This window comes from Barbatula barbatula (genome assembly GCF_947034865.1).
Source record: "Barbatula barbatula genome assembly, chromosome: 8".
Taxonomy (NCBI): Eukaryota; Metazoa; Chordata; class Actinopteri; order Cypriniformes; family Nemacheilidae; genus Barbatula; species Barbatula barbatula.
Genome location: NC_136771.1, coordinates 4,089,019 through 4,113,694, shown reverse-complemented (window position 1 = coordinate 4,113,694; position 24,676 = coordinate 4,089,019). Strand labels below are relative to the sequence as shown.

General features: G+C 40.3%; 2 protein-coding genes across 3 annotated transcripts; one reads left to right on the top strand and one right to left on the bottom strand.

The window, feature by feature from the left end:
- Positions 1–986: 986 nt before the first annotated feature.
- LOC306898104 (rho-related GTP-binding protein RhoU) lies at positions 987–3,223 on the bottom strand. Of its 2 annotated transcripts, XM_079463357.1 has the most exons (4): positions 2,827–3,223; positions 2,431–2,489; positions 2,307–2,336; positions 998–2,107 (listed from the first exon to the last, which is right to left on the bottom strand). In XM_079463357.1, exons 1-4 carry the CDS (start codon positions 3,056–3,058, stop codon positions 1,661–1,663), a joined length of 768 nt encoding a protein of 255 aa, XP_079319483.1. In that variant the 5' UTR covers positions 3,059–3,223; the 3' UTR covers positions 998–1,660. The 2 variants fall into 2 exon arrangements, with proteins under 2 accessions (XP_079319484.1, XP_079319483.1); XM_079463358.1 differs by lacking the exon at positions 2,307–2,336 and having other exon boundaries at positions 987–2,107.
- Positions 3,224–14,709: 11,486 nt separating this feature from the next.
- On the top strand, positions 14,710–19,238 carry dla (deltaA; the record flags this gene model as incomplete). Its single annotated transcript, XM_079461569.1, has 11 exons — positions 14,710–14,763; positions 14,874–15,173; positions 15,285–15,345; positions 15,424–15,681; positions 16,489–16,549; positions 16,839–16,969; positions 17,407–17,576; positions 17,667–17,883; positions 17,977–18,808; positions 18,897–19,131; positions 19,233–19,238. 11 exons carry the CDS (start codon positions 14,710–14,712, stop codon positions 19,236–19,238), a joined length of 2,325 nt encoding a protein of 774 aa, XP_079317695.1.
- Positions 19,239–24,676: the final 5,438 nt, after the last annotated feature.

The following is a 24,676-nucleotide window of genomic DNA, read 5'->3' as shown; positions in this document are numbered from 1 at the left end:
GGGTAATAATGTCTGCTTGTTCAAATGACTTATCTTTCATTACTAAAGCAAATAAAATCATAGAGGATCCAATTACAGGCTTTAGGGCCATAGAGAGCTTAAATTGGACCGTTTAATTGCTCTAAAGTCCAATCCAAGTGGTTTTTGAAAACGTTTAATCGGCAAGCAAGTAGGATGTTCCTGTGTCCATTATTAAACGTGTCTTTTGTAACGATCATTAAACTAAGAAGGTGATAGCCTATCAAATTTGTTGGGAAGACAACAGTACAAATACGAGTACATGTTCCGTGTTATAATCGGGTTTTGTGGTAAAACTTTTATTTCATATTTTATGTGATTATATTATGCACATGTCTATGTCTTTTGAATTAAAGTTCGCAGTGAACTCTGTTGCCTTGAAACTCACGCAGGCGCCATTCATTCGCTCTAGACGCCTTTACCGTTAGTAAACGGTGTGACGCGTTTTGTGGGCGGAGCTTAGGTGGAGGCAGAACGATCCACCTGACCGCATTACTAATGCTAGGTAGCGCGTTTATTTTGCTTGCTTTTTGACAGGGACTAGAACAAATCTGATTAAATTTAAACATGTAAGGTCACTCACTGTCTAGGACCACGAATGTTTTTGAAAAAGTTAACTTAAACGCAAGCTGTGCAAACGGTTTCCTTTATGTTTAGTTTTTGGCTGATAGTTAACTGCTAACAAAGTTAGCTAGAATACCCTATGCGTTCAAAAGTTAACGCTGCGTGAAATATAAACCTGTTCCTAAGTTTCAGATTTGGGCATTTTTAAACACAAAGAAGAAGACCATCGTTTTTTAATCTAAAGTATTATGAAGTTTAACGCGAGCGTTTTTGATGATCGTTTTTCTGTGCAGTCCGCTCGTTTTATTGTGTTTGGCAAAGGCAGAAGCCATGTGTTGAAATATCAAAGTTTCAACTGTATTCTGTCGCTTGTGTCACTAAACAATACAACAAGATGACATTTTAAACTCCTTATGTTGCCGAATCTGTGCTGGTTTATTTATTTTATTCAAATAAATCTTTGAAAGTAACAATATTATACAGATCGCACACAAAGAGGAAGAGAAAAAATTATAATATTAGAAAAATAAATAAATACAGAAAACAACAGCAAGTATTTCTCCTCTCTGCTGGTTTTTGTTTTGCCTCCAGCAGCTAATGCCGTGACGTAAGCGTGACGTCGGCAGTAAAGGCGTCTATAGAACAACAGGTGTTACACAGGCTTTGGGTCCTCGTGTTGTCTAGACTTGATCTTAAATCTGTCCAAGAGATAAATTAATCCTGTCATGTGAAAGCAAGGTACTGGGCCAATCTGACAAACAATCCTGCGTCATCTAAACGCACGTCTACAGAACCAAGAACAACAAATGACAGGTGAGGCTAAATAAGGTCCTGTCCATTCACCCCTAAAAAAAACATAAATAAAAAAGTAGATTATATACTAATAGAAAACTCTTTATATAAATATAAATAGCAATCAACTATTTTGAATGTCTCTGAATAGCCCAACCAATGTTAACAATATAATAGATTAAGATGCAAATTGAGATTCTTTGCGCCGAATGTCCTGTACAATATTGTACAAACAAAGGCAACCAAAAATTGAAATGTTAGCTTCCATCATCAAAGTTCACTGGTGTCACATCAAACAGCTCAATTTTCTCCACCATGTTTCAGACAGCTGTTTGATTTCATCTGGTGTTTTGTCTCTTAATGTTTCTCTCCTCAACCACCCCCCCTCCTTCGCCAAGATGGCGGCATCAAACACTTCTTTCAGGTTCTTCTGCGTCAATGCCGAGCATTCGGCAAACGCCACGGCACCGATGCTGCGGGCGCACATGTGGCCTTCATCAGTGCTGACCGGTTTCTCCTGCTCGTCAGCGAGTCTTATCAGTATCTGCACATCCTCACGTAATTCACACTGGGTGCCCACAAGTATCATGGGAACTCCTGGACAGAGACGACGGACTTCCGGGGCCCAGCGGTCTGTGATGTTCTTAAAGGAGACTGGAAGGGCCACGCTGTAACAGAGCAGGAAGACGTCAGCATCACGGTAACAGAGCGGACGGAGGCGATCAAACTCATCCTGTTGAACAGGAGAGAAAAAGTATGTGAGAATAATAAACTTTACAATACACAGATTTTGTTAATCATAACACAAGACACCACTATTGTAGTAAACAGTGTGCTCAACACAGATTCACTCTCATTCACAATAACTAACAAGTCTTAATAAAGACATGTGATTCTAACACTAGGTGGCGCTAATCTCATGTCCTGCTTACATTTAAACGCTGGTCCACTGCCCCCCATTGCTGTCATTCAAAGCACAGAGAAAAATGTATGTCCATCCATCAACAGAGCAGATAGATAGATGGATATATAGAAAGGGAGAGTTTGTTTACCCACCTGTCCTGCCATGTCACACAGTTGAAGTTGAACTGGTCTGCCATCAACCACAACTTTCGCTGTCACAGAGAAATATGTTTATATTTTAATAAATATTTATTAATGTATTCATATTTGATCAAAACGTTATGACAAAACCCTATATATAGTATAAAACTTAATGATATGCAGGTTCAGAATCCAGCAACGGAGTCATTTAAAATTGTTAAAGTAATTTTAGAAAATTAGGCTATTTTGAATTCCTTTTTTGGTTTAATATCTATTTAATAGTATTTTGTAATGGTTAATATTTCATTTTATGTTGTGAAAAGAATAGCCAGCAACGGTCTGTCTTAACATTTTTGCCCATAACATTGCCATAGCATACACAAACTTATACAAACACGTGCGTCTTACCTGTAAAGTGATCATATGCAGTGGGGATGTGTTCAGCCGGATATCCGTTTGTCGTATAGCTGATGACCAGACTGGTTTTCCCCACAGCTCCATCCCCGACCAGCACACATTTCACCTTACGCGCAGGTACGGGCACGGATGCCCGCGTGTCCCGCTGAAGAGTCGCTCTCGGCGGAACCGGAGGCGCGCCTCCGTCTTTATTCACAGATTCATTCTCATCCCGCGATGGCATTGCGTTTACCCGTAACTAAACGCGACTTTGTCGAGACTATTCCTTACATGATTCCTAAAATGTATTGTAATGTATTTAACTATAATAGAAATGTTTGAAATCCCGCGCGCACCTGCTGCGTTCTCTCTCGCTCTCTCAAGTTCGCGCGCGCGCGCCCCGATCTCCTTGATTGACAGAGGCGCATCTGCTGCCGCAAGCGGATTAATCCACGACACATGCGCGCAGTGACCCCCGTCACTTCTTATCTCAGAGCTGGAGGATATTTCTCTCTTCGGAGTTAAATAATAATTTTTGATTCTTTAGTATATTTGAATTGTATATGTTTTTCAACTTAAGTTTGTGTGTAGAAGATGAAAGTAAGTTTTATAAGAGAATATATCCTTAGTGACAGTGAATGATTAACATGAGAAATGACAGCCGAATGCCCACAAATATCTCTTGATTTAAATATGAGGTCAAGTGAAAAACGATGTGAAGGATCGAGGATGTCATGTGGGAGTGGTCCTGATGCTACAGATTGTTGTTTTGTACCAGAATTTTATAATGAGTTAAATGACAGATGGTTTGGTTTCCCTATTGGCTCAACCAGTATCAAAAATTATTCATTTTGTTGAGTGAGCATTCAGATAAACTGTTTGAAAATGTGGGTTTTGTGTTTTATTTAATTTGGTGATGCTAGGAGCGTATTATTACATCAATTTTTTAAAAAAGTGTTTCGGTAATTGTAATAAAAAAATGTCTGTAATCCAAGTCTCTATTTATCTGGTTAATTGGTAAATAGCTCCTCCTTACCCCACCCTCTCTCTCTCTCTCTCTCTCTCTCTCTCTCTCTCTCCCTCTCTCTCTCTCTCACTCTCTCTCTCTCTCTCTCTCTCTCTCTCTCTCTCTCTCTCTCTCTCTCTCTCTCTCTCTCTCTCTCTCTCTCTCGCTGACTGCGGGTTGAGTTTGCAGTGAATCTGCAGCTATGAGCTGGTACCATCTGTCCACCCGTCCGCTCGCACAGCCACCAGAAGGTCCCACTATGTGCTGATTTAAATGGAGAGCTCAACTTTCCCAGGACAGAGCTGACCCTGGCAGCCGCCCTCACACACATACGCACACACGCGTATATCACTGCATCAAAGGTTCCTCGCGCCCCTGATCAACACACACACAGAGGCTGAAACACATTTGTTGAGTCCATCAAACACCCGTCAGATTATGACCAGATAAGCACTGCTACAGACGCTTACACGTACACGCATAAACACACACCTCTTGCTTGGGAAGCGCAGATATTGACTGAAAGACATAGTTTAATTAAAAATGAAAATATGTTCATTATTTCGTCACCCTCATGCCATTTCAAACCTGTGTGAGTTTCCTTATTGTGCAGGACTCAAAAGAAGATATTTTGAAAAACGTTGAGAACCAAACAACATTGGCTCACATTGACATCCGGTGTATGGACACAAAACCACTGAGACTACTTTATCTTTTACAGAGGAAAGAGTCGTATACAGGTTTTGAATGAATGTGACAGAATTTTGTGGTATAAGTTGTTTTGAGGCCGAAGACGAATTTCCACATGTGTGGACAATAAAAAGTTTTCCAAATCTATTAAAAGCCTATGCACAAGTGTGGACATGTTCTCAGAAAACCTTTAAAGAATCTGGTCACATTTTATACTAAAACCACTGAAAATTACGAAAACATTTTTTAACGCAAACAAAGCCAATTTAGATATTCTGAAATAACCATTTGATTTGTGAAGTAATTATGCATCATGTGTAGTTAATACCCAGAATTCTCTATCAAAGTCTTAAAGCAAAACCGCATCAAATAGCCTTAAAATACGCTTTTCATGCTAAATCTAATTAACTCGTCCTTTCGATTTTGGGCCGAAGTATGACCTCAACATATTTTTGTAAGATTCACAATGTTTGTGTGTGTGTGTACAAGCTCGGCCACGAGTATTGACGCAGATGTGTCTCTAACCACAAAGCTTCGAATGGCTTCCCTAAGGACCAGCAGCGTGTGTGTGTAGTGGGGGAGGACTCTATCTTTATAGTCTGCGTGTGAAACAGGGGCCGGATCATCTGATGGGTAAAAATGATTAGAAGGGGAAAAGTCTCAATGAAACACAGCCCTCTAAGCTGGGGAGGGACGGACGGATGGAGAGATTGCCAAAAGAAAGAACAGAGGAGAATAAGGGTAGGGGGGTGAGAAAACCCAGAGGGTGTGTAGAGGGGCACCGGGCCACGTTAATGTCACACACTTTTTTTGTGTATCAGTCAACAGGCGTGTGCCATAATGTGTGTGTGTGAGAGAGCCCGACCCTGCTGTCCAGCTTTAGATGCGAGCATGGGAACCAACTGAACACACACTCCTAATGACCCGCGTGCTGCTTTTATTATCTCACTCGCACACGTACACACACACTCTTAATGACCTTGTGCTGCCTTTGTAACACACCAACAGGCGTCATTAGATTCGTCAACACAATGGCACTATCACAGAACGGCTTCTGCAACAGAGGCACCGCCACATGTGTGTTTGTGTTTGTGGAAACCGGAATCCTCATGGGCTTAATGCACACGCAACATATTTGTCATATTAGTGTAAACGAACAGTTTTGTGGAAATGATCGTTATCTTGGAATTCTTTTTGTATTGATTTATGTACATTAGCATTTGTGCATTTGACAGACGCTTTTATCCAAAATGACTTGAAGTGCATTCGGGCTATTAAGTGCATTCAAGCATTTGTGTGTTCCCTGGGAATCAAACCCACACGCTGCTAACGCAATGATCTACCAATTGGCTATGTGTGAATTTAAAGATTGCAGTGTAGTGGGCTGCAGAAGTGGTTTGGTAATGTAAAGTATTAAACTTGCGGCAGTGTTCATATAATTTATTCTGTGCATATTTGTCTGTTTGTGTCTATTCCACATACTTTACAAGGGCGACGCATTTTGTGTTACTTTAGACACAACTTGAGCTACCCCTTTTATTAAACAAATAATCTTCAAAAAATAGCACATGGTGTGTTAAAATGGCACAAAAAGTGTTAGCTAGCATAACACAAACAAAGTGTTAAAAATGAACACTTTTGAGTGTGTTCTAAAATAAGCATATTTCAAATTTTATCAAGTATAATTAAGCAATGTTTAAGTACTTATTTACTAGGGCTGTGCAAGGATTAATCGTGATTAATCACATCCAGAATAAAAGTTTTTATTGACATAATATATGTCTGTGTACAGTGCATATAAATTATTTAGTTTTAATAAACATAAACATATACATATAAATGTATATATAAATATATATAATGTAGAAAATATTTACATGTATTTTATATATTGATAAAAATGTATATTGTATACAAACAGATGTAGATTTTTATAATTTTCTTAAATATATATATATATATGTGTATGTGTTTATAAGTACAAAATTAATATGCACAGTACACAGACATATATTATGTGAACACAAACTTTTATTCTGGATGTGATTTATCGCGATTAATCGTTGCACAGCCCTAAATTTTACATTTATTTAGTAAGTACTAGAACTACTTGTAAGTGTACTGCTTTATTACTAGTGACTAAATTGTTCCACTTTTTAGTTTATAAAGTGTACTTCAACTTTGGCCTCTCTATCGCCATCTCAGTTTGAAACACAAAATTCTTATCTTTATCTAATCTTATCTAATTTCCCTCAAAATCCTGAAAATGATGCATTATTACAATAATCTTACCGAAGGGTGTCGGAGAAATGGCACAGTTTTGTGTTTTTAACCAAAAAAGTTACAGATTGCAGTTTTATTTGTACATTATTAATACAAATCGAAATTTTGTTACTAAATGTATACTTTCTTATTTAGTTTTTAAATAAGTTTACTATTCGGATATCATTTTTTAGGTAATATGTTTGATGTTTTTCGAATTGTTGAGAATATCAGCATATGAAGGTAGAAGTTAGAGAATATTACAATACCAAGAAAAATAACTGCACACTAACTTCATTTATTTTATCACCAACGTTTCAGCAAACAGCTTTTGTCAAGGTGAAATAAGGCCACATAAACCCTGCATAACAATAACTTTTATATGCGTAGTTTCAAGGATCTTGTACCGTACAAACATCCGGCTATTTTAGATTCACAATGGCGTCAGTCACTAAACGCCTCCCTCTCACATTAAATTGAGTCTTTATCCTCCATAAACTTTAATAAATGACACATTGGCTCTGGATCTTCTCTTATTATCTAATAAATAGTTCTGGAGTTTAAAGTGTGTGACTATGGGTCACTCCGGAGCCACGGCCTGCGTCGTGCGCTGGACTTTGTCTTCATTAAAGTGTGCAGAAACCGTGCCTTCGCATCTCTGCCTCGGCTCTGAATAGGCCACAGGCAATAGATAGAGTACAGACACCTTTGAGCTTTGTGCGTGTGTGTGCATGTGTGAAGATGACCACTCCACAGCAGCTGTCTGTCCAGCTTGCGGGGGCATCGGCACACAAAAGCCCCTCTCCCCCGGGGCGGGACTCACAGGGCAGGGGTCTAAGACCTCTACAGAAAGGGCACACGAGTGACAGAATGCAGGGAAAGCCAGAGAAAAACAGTGCAACAGTGGAGGAAGAGAGGGATGATTCGCTTTGAAACACCCTCACCTTGAGGACCCTAGCGTGTCCCAGAGAGACCGCAGAGTAATAGAGAATTCCTGAGGAGGACACAACAGGTGCACGAGGATGATCGGAGAGAGATAGAGAGGGTGAGGAGTGATAGATCCAGTTGATATGATGATATAATCGTTTTTATAAAGAATTAGTTAATTTCATAGCACTACATTGTACACTGAAAAAACAAGATTAAAGGGACGGTTCACCCAAAATAGAAATTCGGTCATCATTTATTTATTCTCGTGTTGTTGAAAACTCGTTTATCAAGGTTATTATAAGCCAAAACGGCAATTTTTGATGCCACATAAGATTTGTAAGCATATCATACAAGAACAAAAACATAACATAAAACAAGAAATAAAAACGACAACATTCAGACATCTCACAGATTTAACAGCCTTACAACGGTAGGAATAAAAGAGAATCTATACCGATTGCGTTTAAGTTTGGGCATACTATAACGTACACCAGAAGGAAGCATTATAAACTCATGGAAGAGAGGGTGAGTACAATCTGCAAGAACAGCTTTAGCTTTCTGTAGAACAAATTGTTCAAAGCTATCTAATAGCTCAGTCTGTTTAAAGCCAATAATCTTACTTCCTTGGTTAACAATGCCATTTAAAGAGTTTCGGTGCTTAACCTTTACATTACCATACCAACAGCATATAGAAAAAAAGGTACCGATTTATAATATATGGTAATAAGAATCCCACTAATATTAAAGGTAGAGAGCCTCCAAAGACAGTATAATCGTTGCTGGCCTTTCTACTGCTTAATGATTACAACTTGTAATCATTGATAAGTATCATCAGCAAATTTGAAAATAAATCTATCTGTGTGTTTACTTACACAATCATTAGTATATAGAATGTAGAGCAGGGGTGAGAGGACACATCCCAGAGGAGAGCCTGTGGATGTGGTAAGGCTGTCTGAAACCGTACTATTTACTCTCACCTTCTGGCTGAATAGTATTAAAAGCTGATGAAAAATCTATGAAGAGCAATCTTACATGAGTTTTTGATCCTTCCAGATGTTTTATTATCATATTTAACAAGGTGGAGGAGGCATCCACAACACCTCTTTTCGCCTGATAAGCAAACTGCAATGGATCTAAAAGACTTTGAGTTTTCAATATAAGCTCATCCCTGACAAATTTCTCAAAGCATTTAATCACCAATGATGTCACGGTGACAGGTTTAAAGTCATTTAGACACTTAGGAAAACTTGTCTTGCCTACCGCCACAACTATGGCTTCTTTCCACAACTTTTGGAGATGAATCAACTGCTTGAATATGTTACAAAAGACAGGACCCAATTGATCCCCACGTTTCTTTAGAAGACGTTCCCTAATCCTATCTGGTCCAGGTGCATTCCCCACCTTTTTAAAAACATATATAACGTCCTCCTGATTAAATACAATCTATACTCCATTTTACACATAGTCCCGTTCCAAAGAACATTAATTTCACTACTAAAATCCTCCACATCAAATCTTAAAAGTATTCAACTTTTGGGCCAACTGTGTATCAGATTGATAACCAACAAGTTTTATGGGGGCATTACTTTTACTCTTAGATCCTGTTATAGTATGCATACTCTCCCAGGCGGAGCCAAGTCTATTTCTTCTAAGAAATAGACTTCTTCCCACTTTACTTTTTCCTTGTACCTATCTTAATTTCACACTTTATTTGTTTTTGCAGGTCATGCTTCCTTCCCAAATCACCAGCATGAAATGCCTTATTTCTTTCAATTATAAGGGACTTTCTGGATTTAGATATGCATGGCTTTGTATTAACAAAAGTCCGTACGTTTTTGGGGGATCAACATATCCTCACAAAAAAATAATGTAACTACTTACAACATCTGTTAATTCATCAATTTCAGAACATGAGTTTTTAAAAACCTTTAGCAAAGCTAAAGATAAATCCTCAGTCCATTTCCTGATAGATTTGTTTTCAGCCTTTTACACCGTTTTTTTACAACTGTTCTATACACAGGAATAAAAAACACAGTATTATGATCCGATAATCCCAACAATGTGTCCATACAATGGAGAACAGAGTTGCTTACCAACATATTCAAGCGTAATTAAAAAAGTAATACATGTTTGAAGTGACATGAGGGTGTATAAATGATTTAAAAATATATTTCCTTTTTAAGAGGAAATTTGTTGCTTGCCATATTTCTAAACAATCTGTCCTTTTAGTGTGTGTAATAAATATGTGGTCTAACTTTACACTTTTAGCTATCAAAAAAAGTGTAGAATACTGTTTTACACCTAAACGTCTGCAGACATGTCGGCTAATGATAACAGATAAGTACCACAAAATTGCTTAAATGTAACTTTTTTTAAACGTTACGCATCTAAAGATCAATTATCAGCCAGAAAGTCTCCCACTGACTCAAATTGATCACCCCGGCCGATTAGTCTGTCAATAATTCTCTTCACACAGGAGTCTGTGTTGTCCTGTGAAAGCCAAGTCGACAGTTATTGAGCAGCTCCTTTAAAAGTTGAACATAAACATGAGCATCATGGTGAGCGTCCGTGTGGCTGATGTGGAATGACTGATCTAGAATCATATCTGATGGAGACCCATGATGGATGAGACGTCAGGGGAGGCCTCTGGAACACTGACTCTGGATCAGCGCGTTAATGGAAAACAAGTCCTTTGTGAGGAAGGCCTTCCCACGAGCGTCATCTTACACGACACACTCAACACCTGCCACGTGCTTTTGTCTTAAAAGCCGATCTTGGTTATTCTGTTTTGCCATCTTTGTTGCGGGCAGGTTACTTTTGGAGGGCGTGACTGATATTCAACACTCTGTGTTGTTTCAGAAGTGTGCTCGGTAGTGTGGACGCAACTGTGATTATTTTACTTCAATCTCTTGTAACCTACAGTCACAACCTGTGTGGCTTACACGGGCCTGTCACTTCCTGTAATGCTCCATGTTGTTTTGAGAGCTTTCCCTGAAAAATTAAGTGAAAAATGTCTTGAACGCTCACACGCTCTCACCTGCGTTGTTGGGAAGTGAGCAATCGACTTCCAGCGGATTCTTTGGGCCTGTTTGGAAGACGACAAAGGCTGGTATAGAGTGCGTGTCCTCGGGGAATGTGTTTGTGAGGGGGTGATGGAAGTGTAGAGCGGGGGGTATGGTTCCTGGCCCCCCTCCTCCTTATCTACCCCTTTTGTGGGCCCTTCTGAAGAGGATTGAGGAGGTTAAAAGGGAGGAGAGAGAGAGAAGAAAAGGAGGATGGGGGATGTGTGGCCCCTAAACACAGGTGCCTACATCTGTTCATCCTCAGGGCAGATGCTACAACTGAGAGAGAGAGAACTTACTTTTATGAGCTTCATTTTTAAAACAAAAGCCTAAACCTTTAAAAAGTACACAACTGTTAAACACGTGGACACAACTCTTCATAATTTAATTTCTAATTATTAGTATTATTTTACTCTTCCATGTTTTAGAATGGAATAAAAACATTGTTAAACTTAGAAATTACAATGGGTCAAGACCAATAAACTATATTGTAATGATTTAAAATCTCTTATTTTAGATTATTAAGAGTAGCCAGCTGTTGGCTAGAATGCTTTGTAAACAATGTTGAGTCCTCAATACTTTTTGGCTGTTTGTTATAAATTTCAGCTCATCCATTTCCAAAAAATGATTTTGTTTTCTAAATATAAAAAAGATTACACTGCTGACTTCATTTATACAGTGGCCTCATAAAGTAGTTGGACACTAAATGATGGACAAGAAAAAGTCAATTGTCCTCAAGTTCACATTAATGATGTTTGACAAGAATTTAACCACCAAAAAAACGCACCACATATCAAGGAGTATTGATTTATAATTTTAATCCCAACAAACAGATATTTTGTGTGATAACAAATGTGTAATTGAAGTGTCTTTAGCGTGGCGTTGCCGTGTCAAAAATGACTACGACTTATCGAATCAATACGTTGAGAGAGAGAGACGGGGTCGATATGTTGTGGTGGCCGGACGCGCGCATCAGTCCCTGGAGCCCACGAAAGCAGATGTGTTTTGATACGCGCAGGCACGCGACAAGCGTCAGCTCCCAAACGAGAGAAAAGCGTCCACGCCTGTTTCCTTACGCTCGCGCACACCCACAAACAGACGCACACGCGCGCGGGCGCAAATAAGAGGATCTCCGCGTAATTACTGAATGATTGTGTCCCCTCAGGAGGCCCAGGAGAGAAGCCACGACCACCATGTCCATGGCAACGGCGCATTTTAATGAGCTCGTGGTTGGAACCAGGGCGCGCGTGGACTGTTATGCGCGCCCGTGGGCAGCTGGTCAGGGTAATGTGATCTGAAACAATGCACCACAGGTAGTTTGAGCAACACCTTGTGCCAGAGTCACCCACGTTCTTTTTCTCATTTATTACGAGATTCGTGAAGTGAAAAGAAGCGCACGCCCTTATATTGTGCATTTCAAGATGCGGTCTCTCCATCCACGTTACACTTTCTAAACTTGCGCCACAGAGTGCATGCGCATCAAATCAGATTGATCCCCAAGTAAAGGATTCTCCAAGCCCTCGCCGATCGATAGGTCGCAAACAACATTATAGCCCCTAATTGTGATCCCCACACGACTTCATATGATCGATCCCGTGTGATGCGAGCTGGGCTTAGGTTCCCACGGCCGCCCATGTGCTGTCCAACTCCGCTGGGACCGCAACACTTCTGGCTTCGGCTGCGCCATCTGGCCCCTGCCGGCCCATACCGTTACAGGTTCTTTAACATGCTTCTGGTACAATTTAGACCCAGGGCATTGCGCGCACACACAAGCACGGGCGGTGGGAGGGAGGAGACAGGCGTTTAGTCAGTGGCAGATGGCCTGTAAGGGTCTGGTCGCGTCTGAAGGCGTACCGTATACCCCCTTCAGTGACTGTCCCCCGAGGGGTCGCGCAATCAATGAAAAACGAAAGCGCATAGAAAAGCAAGAACAAGAGGAGCGCGAGTCCTACCAACGTGATACCAGAGGGGTTTGAGTCACTGAAGGGTTCAATTAAACCAGCACTAACACTTTAACATATACTCCCTTTACTGTTATGTGATTCCTAAGGGTAATATATATAGCAAACACGACTTGACATAAATTGTACGGGAACTGTTTTTTTCCTATTATTAAAAACACAAAGTGCTGATGCCTTAACAAGAAATTAATCGGCCGACCCCAAAAACAGGCACGTAGGAAAGGTGATTCATGAACAAGGTATTCCATCATAGTTTCTGATGTTTCCATGCTCAATGATGCCACCCCATCCCGTCCCGTTCCCTCGGGCAGAGCAAAGTTTTAGCTAGATTATGTATATCGTGATTATGTCAGAAGTTGGCTCGGTCTAAAGCTTGGTGGTGGATTGACTTGGAAATACAGAAAGCGCTCAAAGCATATCTTAACACAGTGATGTAATTTATCTCACTTGTGTTTGGTTACTATGGACCTCAGGCGCAAGCTTTGTGCCGTAGAAAATCGCACTTAAATAAACGACCGAATTAAAACCCCCTACCCACCCCATGATTACGCGCAAGGCACCGCTGTCTTTCACAAAAAAACTTTTGGATAAAACCGTACGCGGTTTTAATGTAAGGCAAACAGTCGGGCATCAGAGAGGTTCAAAAGACGAAGAAAAACAAACACATATTTGTTCGAATGGGGTCCTGAGAAAGGAACGATAAGGAGGCGATTTGCTTGTTTTTGTGGGGCTCCGCGGATCGGCCGATTATGAGGACGGCAGCGCAGGTGCTCCCTGAATTACCATACAGCTGAGAGCAAACTTATTCCGCGGGCACACAATAGCGCAGTGCCCCGGGGATGGCCACGCGAGCAACACACACACACATCACACTACACACACACGCGCTCTTTCACAGCAGAGCTGCACGCGTATAGCGCACACACACATGCAGGCGGAAAAGGGAAAAGCAAGTGGAGAATTTGGCCTCCATACAAATGATGCGTATTCTTTTGTGAGTGTGCCTTGCACACACACACACACAAACACACACATAGTGTGAGGAATGTTTTTTAGATACAAATCAGGAAACTCTCTGAAGCAGGAAAAGCAAAGGGAAGTGGCATCAAAACATTAGTTGAAGCCCGAGATTTCTTTTTCAAGATGAAAATAACTTTTTTTGCGTCATAAACAAATGAGCCAACGCAAACAACTTGGACGCGAAAACGCACACAAAATATCAATGAGAGCGTAAATGAAAAGCGTTTTAACCACTTCCTGAAAGTAAATAAAATACACTTAATACGTTTTTCTTTCTACCACCATATTGGTATATTGATTATAATGCAAACGATAACCCCAAGCACTCAAAAACGTTACCGAGTTGTAAATTATAGACGCGGTTTTACGCACGCATAGCATTGCTGCTTGGAGGAGACTGGTTGGTTGGTTGGTTGGCACTGGTTGCATGGGAGCTGCATTGTGAAGCGTGGGACTGATTGGGGGTAGTAGCACATTAGCATATTATTACCACGGCATGTGGCACCCCGTATAAAACTGGCGGCAGGCGGCCTCCCTCCAGATACAAGCGCACAGAGTCCGTGGGAGAAGGACGTGAGAAGATATGTTGGGCCAGTTACAAAACCTGGTTTAGGATCAAACCAAGAAGGAACTATAAGCATCTTTTTCACCAAGGCTTTCCGAGGCTTCATCTAAACTTTCACACGGATTATGACGTTCGCACGGAATTAAACAAGTCATTCCGTTCTATTTCCAATTCTATTGTTTGGAGTCTTTGGACACGTTTGGGGAAAACTGGGGATTGTTTTGCGCGCACTTGACATGAATCGGAACAACGTTAACTCTCAATATCACCAGTAAGAACGTATCTTCCAATGCATCAGACGGCTAAGAGAAAAGGTTTTTAAAACAAGCTGTCCTTGGTGAGCAGCAGCCGAGTTGCTCAAAGACTTTGCAAAACCTATTTATTTAATATTTATTCGTCATGGGAAGCCACTTACTGTTGCTTTTCGCCATCCTGTACATGCTGCTCTGTCAGGTAAGGATTTTATCTTTGATTTCTAAAACTTTAGCTGATGAAAAAGACAATAATTTGCTTCACGTATTTATTATTAAAAGTATAATATTAATGCGTTCGTTTCTTTCAAGGCGTCCTGTTCAGGCGTCTTTGAGCTAAAGTTGCAGGAGTTTTTGAACAAGAAGGGCGTGCAGGGCAACAAGAACTGCTGTAGGGGCGGCCTGACCTCCCCTTACCAGCAGTGCGAATGCAAGACATTTTTCCGCATCTGTTTGAAACATTATCAGCCCAACGCTTCTCCGGAGCCACCTTGCACCTACGGAGGCACCGCTACACCCGTGCTGGGATCCAACTCGTTCCAAGTGCCGGATAGCTTACCGGACGGTTCTTTTACCAACCCCATCAGGATGAATTTCGGTTTCACGTGGCCGGTGAGTATCCCCAGTATAGCCTATTGATGCAACAGATGAGAGGCTCGGCATCTTTTGCTATGTTTTTAGAATAATGCTCGTCTTCTAATGCACCGTTTTTGGGTTTTGTAGGGAACTTTTTCACTTATTATTGAAGCGGTGCATGCTGATTCCAAAGAGGATCTAACAACAGGTAAGACTATAAAAATATAAACAATACTTTGATTTTAATACCTATGAAACTAAATGTTGTGATCTTTATTATTTCCAGAAAACCCGGAGCGCATCATCAGTACCATGACCACTCAGCGTCATTTGACTGTTGGTGAGGACTGGTCTCAGGACCTCCACAGCGTGGGCCGAACCGAGCTCAAGTTCTCTTACCGCTTTGTGTGCGACGAGCACTATTACGGCGAGGGATGCTCCGTGTTTTGCCGCCCCAGAGACGACGCGTTCGGCCATTTCACCTGCGGCGAACGCGGAGAAATCATCTGCGACGCCGGATGGAAGGGCCAGTACTGCACGGAACGTAAGTCACGTGGGCGTTTATTAATAATTAACGTCGCAAATATCGGTTTTAATGTAATGTTGTTTGTTGGAATTTTTGAAAAAATAATTTAGAAAACGTTATTTATTTAAATGTTTTAATATATATTGATACAAATTTCAAAGTTTCATTTTTAGTTATTAAAAACGGAAAGAAGTAGAAAAAAACTAATTTAACGGTTAGGAGCAACTTGTAACTAATATCCCCCCCCCCCCCCAGCCCACTCTCACAACACACCACTTGATTTATTCCACTCGGGAGGAGGAAAGTTTTTAGGAATAATCTCACGCGTGCCATAAATTTACATGCTCGCATCCGATTGGTTGCTCCCGGAGTGGGCCGGCCGCTTATTGGCTGGCGGAGGGGAGGTATTGTTTGAAGTGGGCAGCTGCCGGGAGCGCGGAGACAATGGAGCAGCTGTCGCCCGCTGGCCGCGCATACACCAGCTGTCCACTCTTATCTTCCCAACCCGGAGACATTGAGAGCCCACGGAAAGAAAGAAAAAAGTTTTGACCCCCCAGCGAAGAGAGGGTGGAAAGAAGGGTCCCCTTGTTTTTGTGCGCCCTATTGTAGTCATGTGTTAAACAGAAATTCCTCAGTGGTGATTAGGAGATGTTAGTTGTAGTCTTGGTTAGAAATTAAGCTAAAAGGTTTAGGATCCCCACTTCTCTTTCTTTGAGTCCAGAGGAGTTTGGATTTAGTGAGTAGGTTTTCATAAGATGTATAAATGAACAAAGAGCACACGGTGTAATTCCACGGTCCTAACGTAGATGTATTTTTCTTTAACAGCAATTTGCCTTCCGGGATGTGATGAGGAACACGGCTTCTGCGAGAAACCTGGAGAGTGCAAGTACGTATATCTGATTTTCTAATTTCTAATCTAATTTCCAATTTGTTGATTCAGTTCAATTTTGTAATATGCAAAACAACTTTAAGTAAACTTTAACAAGTAGTGTAAACACTGTGGCTTTTGTGCTTCCACCACAAAGCATCCATTCCAGCACAGCAACGTTGGCTCAACTTGTGTGCCAACATGTTACAAACCTGTTTGATTTTTCAATGAAACAAGAAATGACACAGTTCACTTGTAAAAGCAGAACAGGTTTCTAATCTAATGGTTTGTTTGGATGCTTTACCAGGTGCAGAGTCGGGTTTAAAGGCCGCTACTGCGACGAGTGCATAAGGTACCCGGGATGCCTTCATGGAATATGCCAGCAGCCGTGGCAATGCAACTGCCAGGAAGGCTGGGGCGGCCTCTTCTGCAACCAAGGTGAGAAGAAGAGATGAGAGAAAAGCTTACAAAAGATTTAAAAAATGATGCTGCCTTAAAACACGGAAAGATTAAGTGTATTTCTAAGATCAGCCAATAGTAAAAAGATAACCAAAATATAAACATGTTATAAACCAGAAGAGACCAGTTTTATTGCACTTTTGCTTTTTGTTGCCCTTATGTTGTTCAAATAACCTAATTTCTATGTCGCTTTGGATAAAAACATCTGCTATGTGACTTAACGTAAATAAACACAAAAAACAGAAACATCAAGAATTAGAAGGAGCACGATTTAGTCCAAGAAGATGGAAAGAAAAATAATACAAACAAAGCAGCAGACAGAGAGCAACAGCTGTCCAGCTGCGGTCCAGTAGCCATTTGTCGCTGCTTTGAGATTAATCCACATGTTCTGAACACACGCCTGTCTGTCTTTCCAGATCTGAACTACTGTACCCATCATAAGCCCTGTCTGAATGGAGCCACTTGTAGTAACACTGGTCAGGGCAGCTACACCTGTTCCTGTCGGCCAGGCTACACAGGAGCCAGCTGTGAGATCGAGGTCAGCGCGTGCACGGCCAACCCCTGCCGCAATGGAGGAAGCTGCACCGTACGTGAACCGCTATTATCAATACAAACACAAATATATGTTTTCAGATTCAGAACTCTAAGCTTACCATGTCTTTTTATGATTTTACAGGACACGGAGAACACCTTCAGCTGTACCTGTCCACCTGGGTTCTATGGCAAAAACTGCGAGCTCAGCGCCATGACATGTGCAGACGGGCCTTGCTTCAATGGCGGACGTTGTGCAGACAACCCAGATGGTGGATACTTCTGCCAGTGTCAGACAGGATACGCAGGGTTCAACTGCGAGAAGAAAATCGACCATTGCACCTCCAGCCCATGCTCAAATGGTATGATTCATCTTTAAGATGTGTTTTGGTTGCAGGATTGATGATTCGTTGGAACATTTTCTCACGTTTCCTCATTCCTTCTTCAACCCACAGGTGCACGTTGTGTAGATCTGGTGAATTCCTACTTGTGCCAGTGTCCGGAAGGGTTCACGGGTATGAACTGCGACCGCGTCGGCGACGAGTGCTCCCTCTCCCCCTGCCAAAATGGTGGAAGTTGTCTGGAAGGGGCCAACGGTTACGTATGTACATGCCCACCTGGGTACACGGGACAGAACTGCAGCTCACCTGTCAACAGTCGCTGTCAACACAACCCTTGCCACAACGGCGCTACCTGCCACGAGCGAAACAACCGCTACGTATGCGCATGCATCCCAGGATACGGAGGACGCAACTGCCAGTTCTTGCTTCCAGACAGAGCTTCCCAAATAGGCGGCGACGTTCCCTGGACCGCCGTGGGTTCCGGAGTTCTTCTGGTGTTGTTGCTGGTTGTCGCTTGTGCCGTGCTGGTGGTCTGTATTCGTTCAAAGGTCCAGCAGCGCCAACGGGACAGAGAGGAGGAAGTCGCTAATGGGGAGAACGAAACGATCAACAACCTCACCAACAATGCTCACCGTGACAAAGATCTGTCTGTGAGCGTTGTCACGCAAGCGCCACTCAAGAACATCAACAAGAAGATTGACTTTCACAGTGACCACGATGACCTGAGTTTGAGCACTGAAAAGAGGAGCTATAAAACACGTCACGGACCTGCAGACTATAATTTGGTGCAGGAAGTAAAGTATGAAGTGAAACATGAGGTGAAACTGGAGCACGTTGGGAAGGAGATGGAACCGAAGGACCTGTCCGACAGCTGTGAGGACGTAAAGTGCCAATCACTGCAAGAGTCATGCGAGTTTGAGGAGAAACGCAGAAAACGTCTGAAAAGGTAAATATTGCTCATTGATCTTTTTAGAATCCCACTAAATGGGACTAGAATTGTTTAACTAATGTGCTCCTGTCTCTTTTCTCTACAGCGATGCGTCCGAAAGGTCCAAGTATTCAGAATCCAGGTATTCTGAATCAAAGTATTCTGAGTCTAAATACTCAGAGTCAAAGTTTTCGGAATCAAAACATTCCGATTCGCTCTATCCCGAGTCAGCATGTGCGTCGGCATGTGCATCGGCATCCACGTCGGCTTGTATCGACACCAAATACAAATCCGTCATGGTGATGTCGGAGGAGAAAGATGAATGTGTAATTGCAACCGAGGTGAGTGACATCAAAACAAACAATATTTTATTTTGTCAGCTTTTACGTATAGCCACGTACAGATCCAAAAACTAACCTTTTGTTTTGTTTCTGTCGTTCAGGTGTAATGAGCCTGCAGGAGGCCGATGCTCATTGTGTCCTATGGGAGACGTTTTGAACTCCCTAAGAAAATGCTGCTGCTCGAACCCTTAGGTGGAAACGTCCCACCTTGTGACTACTGCTGCTGAGAAACTAGGACTGATTAACTGATATTCAGGATGAGCTGGTTCTCTGTACTGAAAGAGGCACAGGCGGTCGTGGCCTGTAGGCTTGGAAACTTGTGGAAATGCTAATGATGGCAGAAGTGTCATTACAATTTCAAATGTAGTTGTAAAATTTACCTGTAAAGCCATTTTTAAAGGTGTTGGACAATGTATGTCCATTTAAATATTTTTTTCTTGCGCACGTGGATTCATCACACGTAAATGGCATTGGGAAAATGTAACAGAAAGAGGAGAGGATATGAGAATAGCGTCGCAGTGTTTTGACATGTGATGTCCAATACTTTGTCAGCATCGTGGCAACGTTTTAGCAATATTTTGGCAACATTTGCTGTTTTTTCGCCAATAATTCCCACAGACTTTTACTGTGCCCAGAAACTGCACCAAACATTAATGATGTTGAAGTAGTTTAAAAGAAATGTGTCGCAACATTTTTTGCCATCCTCTGTCTCGCCGATACCGTGGGCAAAGTTGTGACAACATTTTAGCAATATTTTGGCAACATTTGCTGGCCCCACAAGTCAGTGTACAAAGGACTACATCAGAACGGTGGATGTTCAGCCATACTGGCCTATCTGCACTGGATTAAATGTCGCATGATGTCATATCCTGTCACATGACCAGTGTAAACTATATGTATTACTTGATCACTGTGTAAATGGGACAAAAAACAAGTGCTCAAAAAATCTCAAAGTCTTCCAAGCCTCCGCTTTTTTGCATTATGGTTTAGAATATGTATGTAAGTTGTTTTTGACCTAAGTATGTTTGTGTTGATGCTAAATAATATCCTTGTTTGTATGTTTTTGTTTCCTTTTTTATAACAAGAGCTGTATGATTTAAGTTAATTTATTTTTATTTAAGTTGTAATTCTAAATATTTGTAATGTTTTTAAGATTATTTAAGTTGTATGTTTTTCTTACGTTGGTCCTGTTATTTGCAAAGGCACTTCGGGTTGCTGGGATGTTTTGAGAAAATGTTATTTAAAGAAGGATTGTGAAAATGTTATTAATGCTATTGTTTTCATTAACAGGCTTTTGTTTGATCCTCTTTCTCAGAATGAAGTTTTAGCTTAAATTATTTTTCCAAATAAAGATTATGAACTATTGAAAAAATGCATTGTTTCATTATAGCCACTGCACCTAACATCCTATTTGAATATACTGATCTAAAAAACAATTTTTTTAATTACACATTTATATTTGGAGTTTTCATTTATAATATAGAAAATAGGACCATTGAAAAACAACTTCTGCAGCGTTGTGAGCTAAATTTGTGCCTTATTCCATTTTTTCTGGTTGCTGTGTTTATGAGTTTTGTGTGTGGCGCTCTATAATGACTAGAGATGGTTCTTTAGAAAACGGGGGTAAGATTTGAACGTCGGTTCTTTATAGTGATGAGAACCAAGCTAATCATTAACATCTGCTCTGGCCTCTCGGTCACCCCATACTGGGCTATTCATCGCCTTACTCCACATTCTGCATGCCGCGAGTCCACAGCAAAAGAGATGCCTTTAAGAAACGCTGTCAAATAGCTGTAGGACATTTACAAATCCTTAGGAAGAGCTAAACTCCAGAGTCCTAACTGTGATTTCATGGGAACATCTTCCTTGATTTGAAGAGTAAAATCTCACACAAGTAACAGCGCTGGAAAACTGTTGAACGCTATTATTGTCCAGTTATGTTTAACAAAGTCAAGAGAAATGGATTAGAATTTTGTGAGACTTGTGAGGTATCCTAACACTAATGTTACGTAGAGAACAAGAACTCCTTTGTTAAACTTTTATGGCTAAACATTAGGAGAAGTTCAGAGGAGTTCTGGTTGAGGTCTCTTACAACACTCATCAATGGGACTCGGGGGAACAAGCAGAGCCTCACAATGTAGCTGGGGACAATAGCCGATACAAAAGGGCACCATTTGGGAGAGGCAGTGTGCGCCTGTGAATGGAGAAAAGGGAGGAGGCACAAAACGACAGATGTTGTCTGTCCTCCTGAGTCAAAGCGTCCTGCAGGCAGAAAACACCAGCTAGACCCCACATGGCCGTGGAGGAGAGACACAATGGAGACCTTCATCTCACGTGTCTTCTCTGATATTTCGCATCTAAATGTAACTTTAAACTACTTCACATTACCATGCAATAGAGCCCTTTGCCTTATTTAGATATTTAATCCCAAAATCAATAATTAACTGCGTGAAGCTTTAGTTTAGTCAGCTTCTACCAGTCCAGTCTTTGTCTTTTTTGACATCACAATATGCAATTTAACGCAACAATTTGTTCTGTATTAAAACAGTATTTGTAGACTGTCAGGAAACATACATGTCGCTTTTTAATGTTTTTTAATCATCTTTATACAACATTTTTGACAATGCAATTTACATAATAATGTTATTAGAAGTCGTCCTATCAACCATGTATCAATGTTATAGCAACCACTCAGAACATCTTAGTATCCTCACATGCCCAGTAACTTCTCAGAATGTCCTCACATCGGTGTCAAGGTCAAGTGTCATTGTCTTTACAGAAAGTCAAAATCGAGGTCAATTAATTTAATTTAGTAAATAGAAATGTTTAAATTAAATACAGTGCATATGTACATTCATGCATGTAAAAAAGGCTTTGAATGTAAGTTTCTTAAGAAACAACCCAAGAGTAAGTGCACTTCAATTACCACTGGTGCTTGAGCTGGCGTGGATGTGACTTCATGGAAAACAAAGAAGGCAATAAGAGGTTTGCTCTGTGATCCTGTTGCATTTTAATGAGCCGATCATGTAAAGTCCTCAGGGAACAGACGGTAACAGTATATTCCAGCACAACATGGACGATAAAACCCAAAACAGCAGCAGTCACGAATCGTGAATTCATCAATCGTTTCCAAACAAGTAGCGAGAACTCAGCTTTCCTCCGCTGGTTTATCCGGCTATGTGTGGGAAACATGGGAATGTTGGAAACGGACAGTACGACACAGACGAGTAGGAACCAAAAGATGGTACAAGTAGAGCAAGACATAATGAACGTAGATAAGAGGAAGAGACGTAAACTGGGAACAGGAGAATGAGCAGGATAACGCAGGTGTAAAAGGAACAGTCAAGGTGTGATGAAATAATCATGAGGAGAGGCAGAGCTTGAGTTACACCCGCCGTTGCTAAAGTAATGAACAGAAGAATGAGAGAGGGAACAGCACAGAGATGGGACGGAGAAGGAGAGATACAAGACACTGGCAAGTACAACAGCAGGGTCTCGGGGAGACTAAGAAGGTTTGTGATGCGTTTTTCTTATGTGTGGAATTCTAATTCTGTTCTTTATGGTGTTATATACACTAATTTATAGTTCTGCTGGTTGCTTATTGCTTGCACATAAAAAGATGCATGTAATGTATTACTAAACTCACTTTAATGATCATACTGTACCATCTCTAAAATCCACAAGTGTATTGGTCTTACATTGCTTTATTGTACTACGTTCTATCACTTGATTTAGCGTGTCTCAGTTCTGGCATGAAATCCATCTAACCTTTAAGCCTTGAGGAACTTGCTTAACCTTGGAACTACATTAAAATATCCTGTTTCTGGTGCAGACCCTGCTACGATTGCACTTATCGCTGTATTTAGGAATTAAAAGTCTCCTACCTTCACCTCTGTGATATAAATTTTTCAAGGCCGCTTGGATTCCGTCAAGATCTTGCAATCAGGAATATTAAGGTGGTGATGTGTCCTCAACAAAACGTCTTTGAGATGTCAATTTGTACCTCTTACATCGTCCCTTAAAGTGACAGAATAAATGCACCAGTTTACATGAATACCTTTGGCAGCCACTTATGTGACCTACAGTGTCAGGCTATACATTTTATCAGTACATACATATCATTTTCTTTTTATGTACTTAAAAGTACACTGAAGTATGCTGACGGAAGATATAATGTGAGTCTACTTCACGTAGGCTACAGTTAGTTATTTTAAATATAAAAAAGCATAAAATGGGAAAAAAGTATTGCATAAAAATATGTGAATAGCAAACTATTGATGTTAAGTTCACTCAAAAAGAAAACTTACAAATATACTTGCGGTATTCTTCAATGTGTACTTTCATGAACTATAAAAAGTGCTAGAAGTATTCATTTAGTAAATTATCAGCATACCAATTAGTTCACTTGGTATAGTTGCAGAATAAATAAAATCAATTTGTTACTAGTTGTGTTTACTATAGTTACACCAAAAATATACTTAATGGTATACTTTTATATGATAAAAATTGGGCAAATTTAGCTGTAAAGTAGTGCTGAAAGGACACTGACAAGTATACTTACTTAATAAAATACTTGATAAAATCAACTTGAAGCACACACATTTTTATACAAATGTGACCAAACATGAGAATGTGAAGTTTTTTTGTGTTTTACTAGGTACTAACAAGAGAACACAGCGTTAACTCTGAAAGTGTAAAGGAATTAGGAATATAAAGGAAAGATCTGATCGTTGAAGAACAGACACAGCTGTGAAATGACGCGTCTGGAAACTGTTCTCCAGCGTTCAGAAAGTCGCTCTCAGATGGAAATGCAAAGCAGCAGAGGAAGCGCAAGCACCAGTAGAAGAGGAAGCACAAGCACAAGCAGAAGAGGAAGCGTCAGCCAGCAAACGGGTTAGATTTAACACCAGAAGTTCTATTTGATGTTTAATATTATTTAAGTTATATATTAGATTTTTCTAATGTATGGAAATTAATGTGAAACACATATTTGTTCATATACGTATTTTATTTAAAAAAATCACATATTTGTAATATATGCAACATATAATTCTAAATGACGGAATTAAGTTTTTTTACAGTATGTGAAACAAATATATGACATATTTATGTAAACAATATGAATATCTACATATTAGTTTGTTTAGGAAAAAAATCATCTTCTTCACCTTATGCTTGGCTATTTACTTCACATGTACAAATTATGTCTTGAAATAATTATAAATATTATGAAATATAAAAATATTATGAACTAACTTTATATTTCATATAAACAGGCATGTTATTTATCAGAAATCTGCAGTACAATTTAAAAATGTTTTTATAAAATAATATTTAAATGAAATATTAATATTCTTATATTTCTTCAGCTCAAAACAATCACATGGCAACCCTTCTGCATCTGTAATGTTTTTTCCCTGTGTTTGTTCTAATAACAATGTTTTACACAAAATAAATAATAGATTTTCATGCACTGATCCAGAATTACTGTGTGGTGGGTTTAACACATTAAAACCATGTCAGTTATGTCAATGTCATGTCTTCC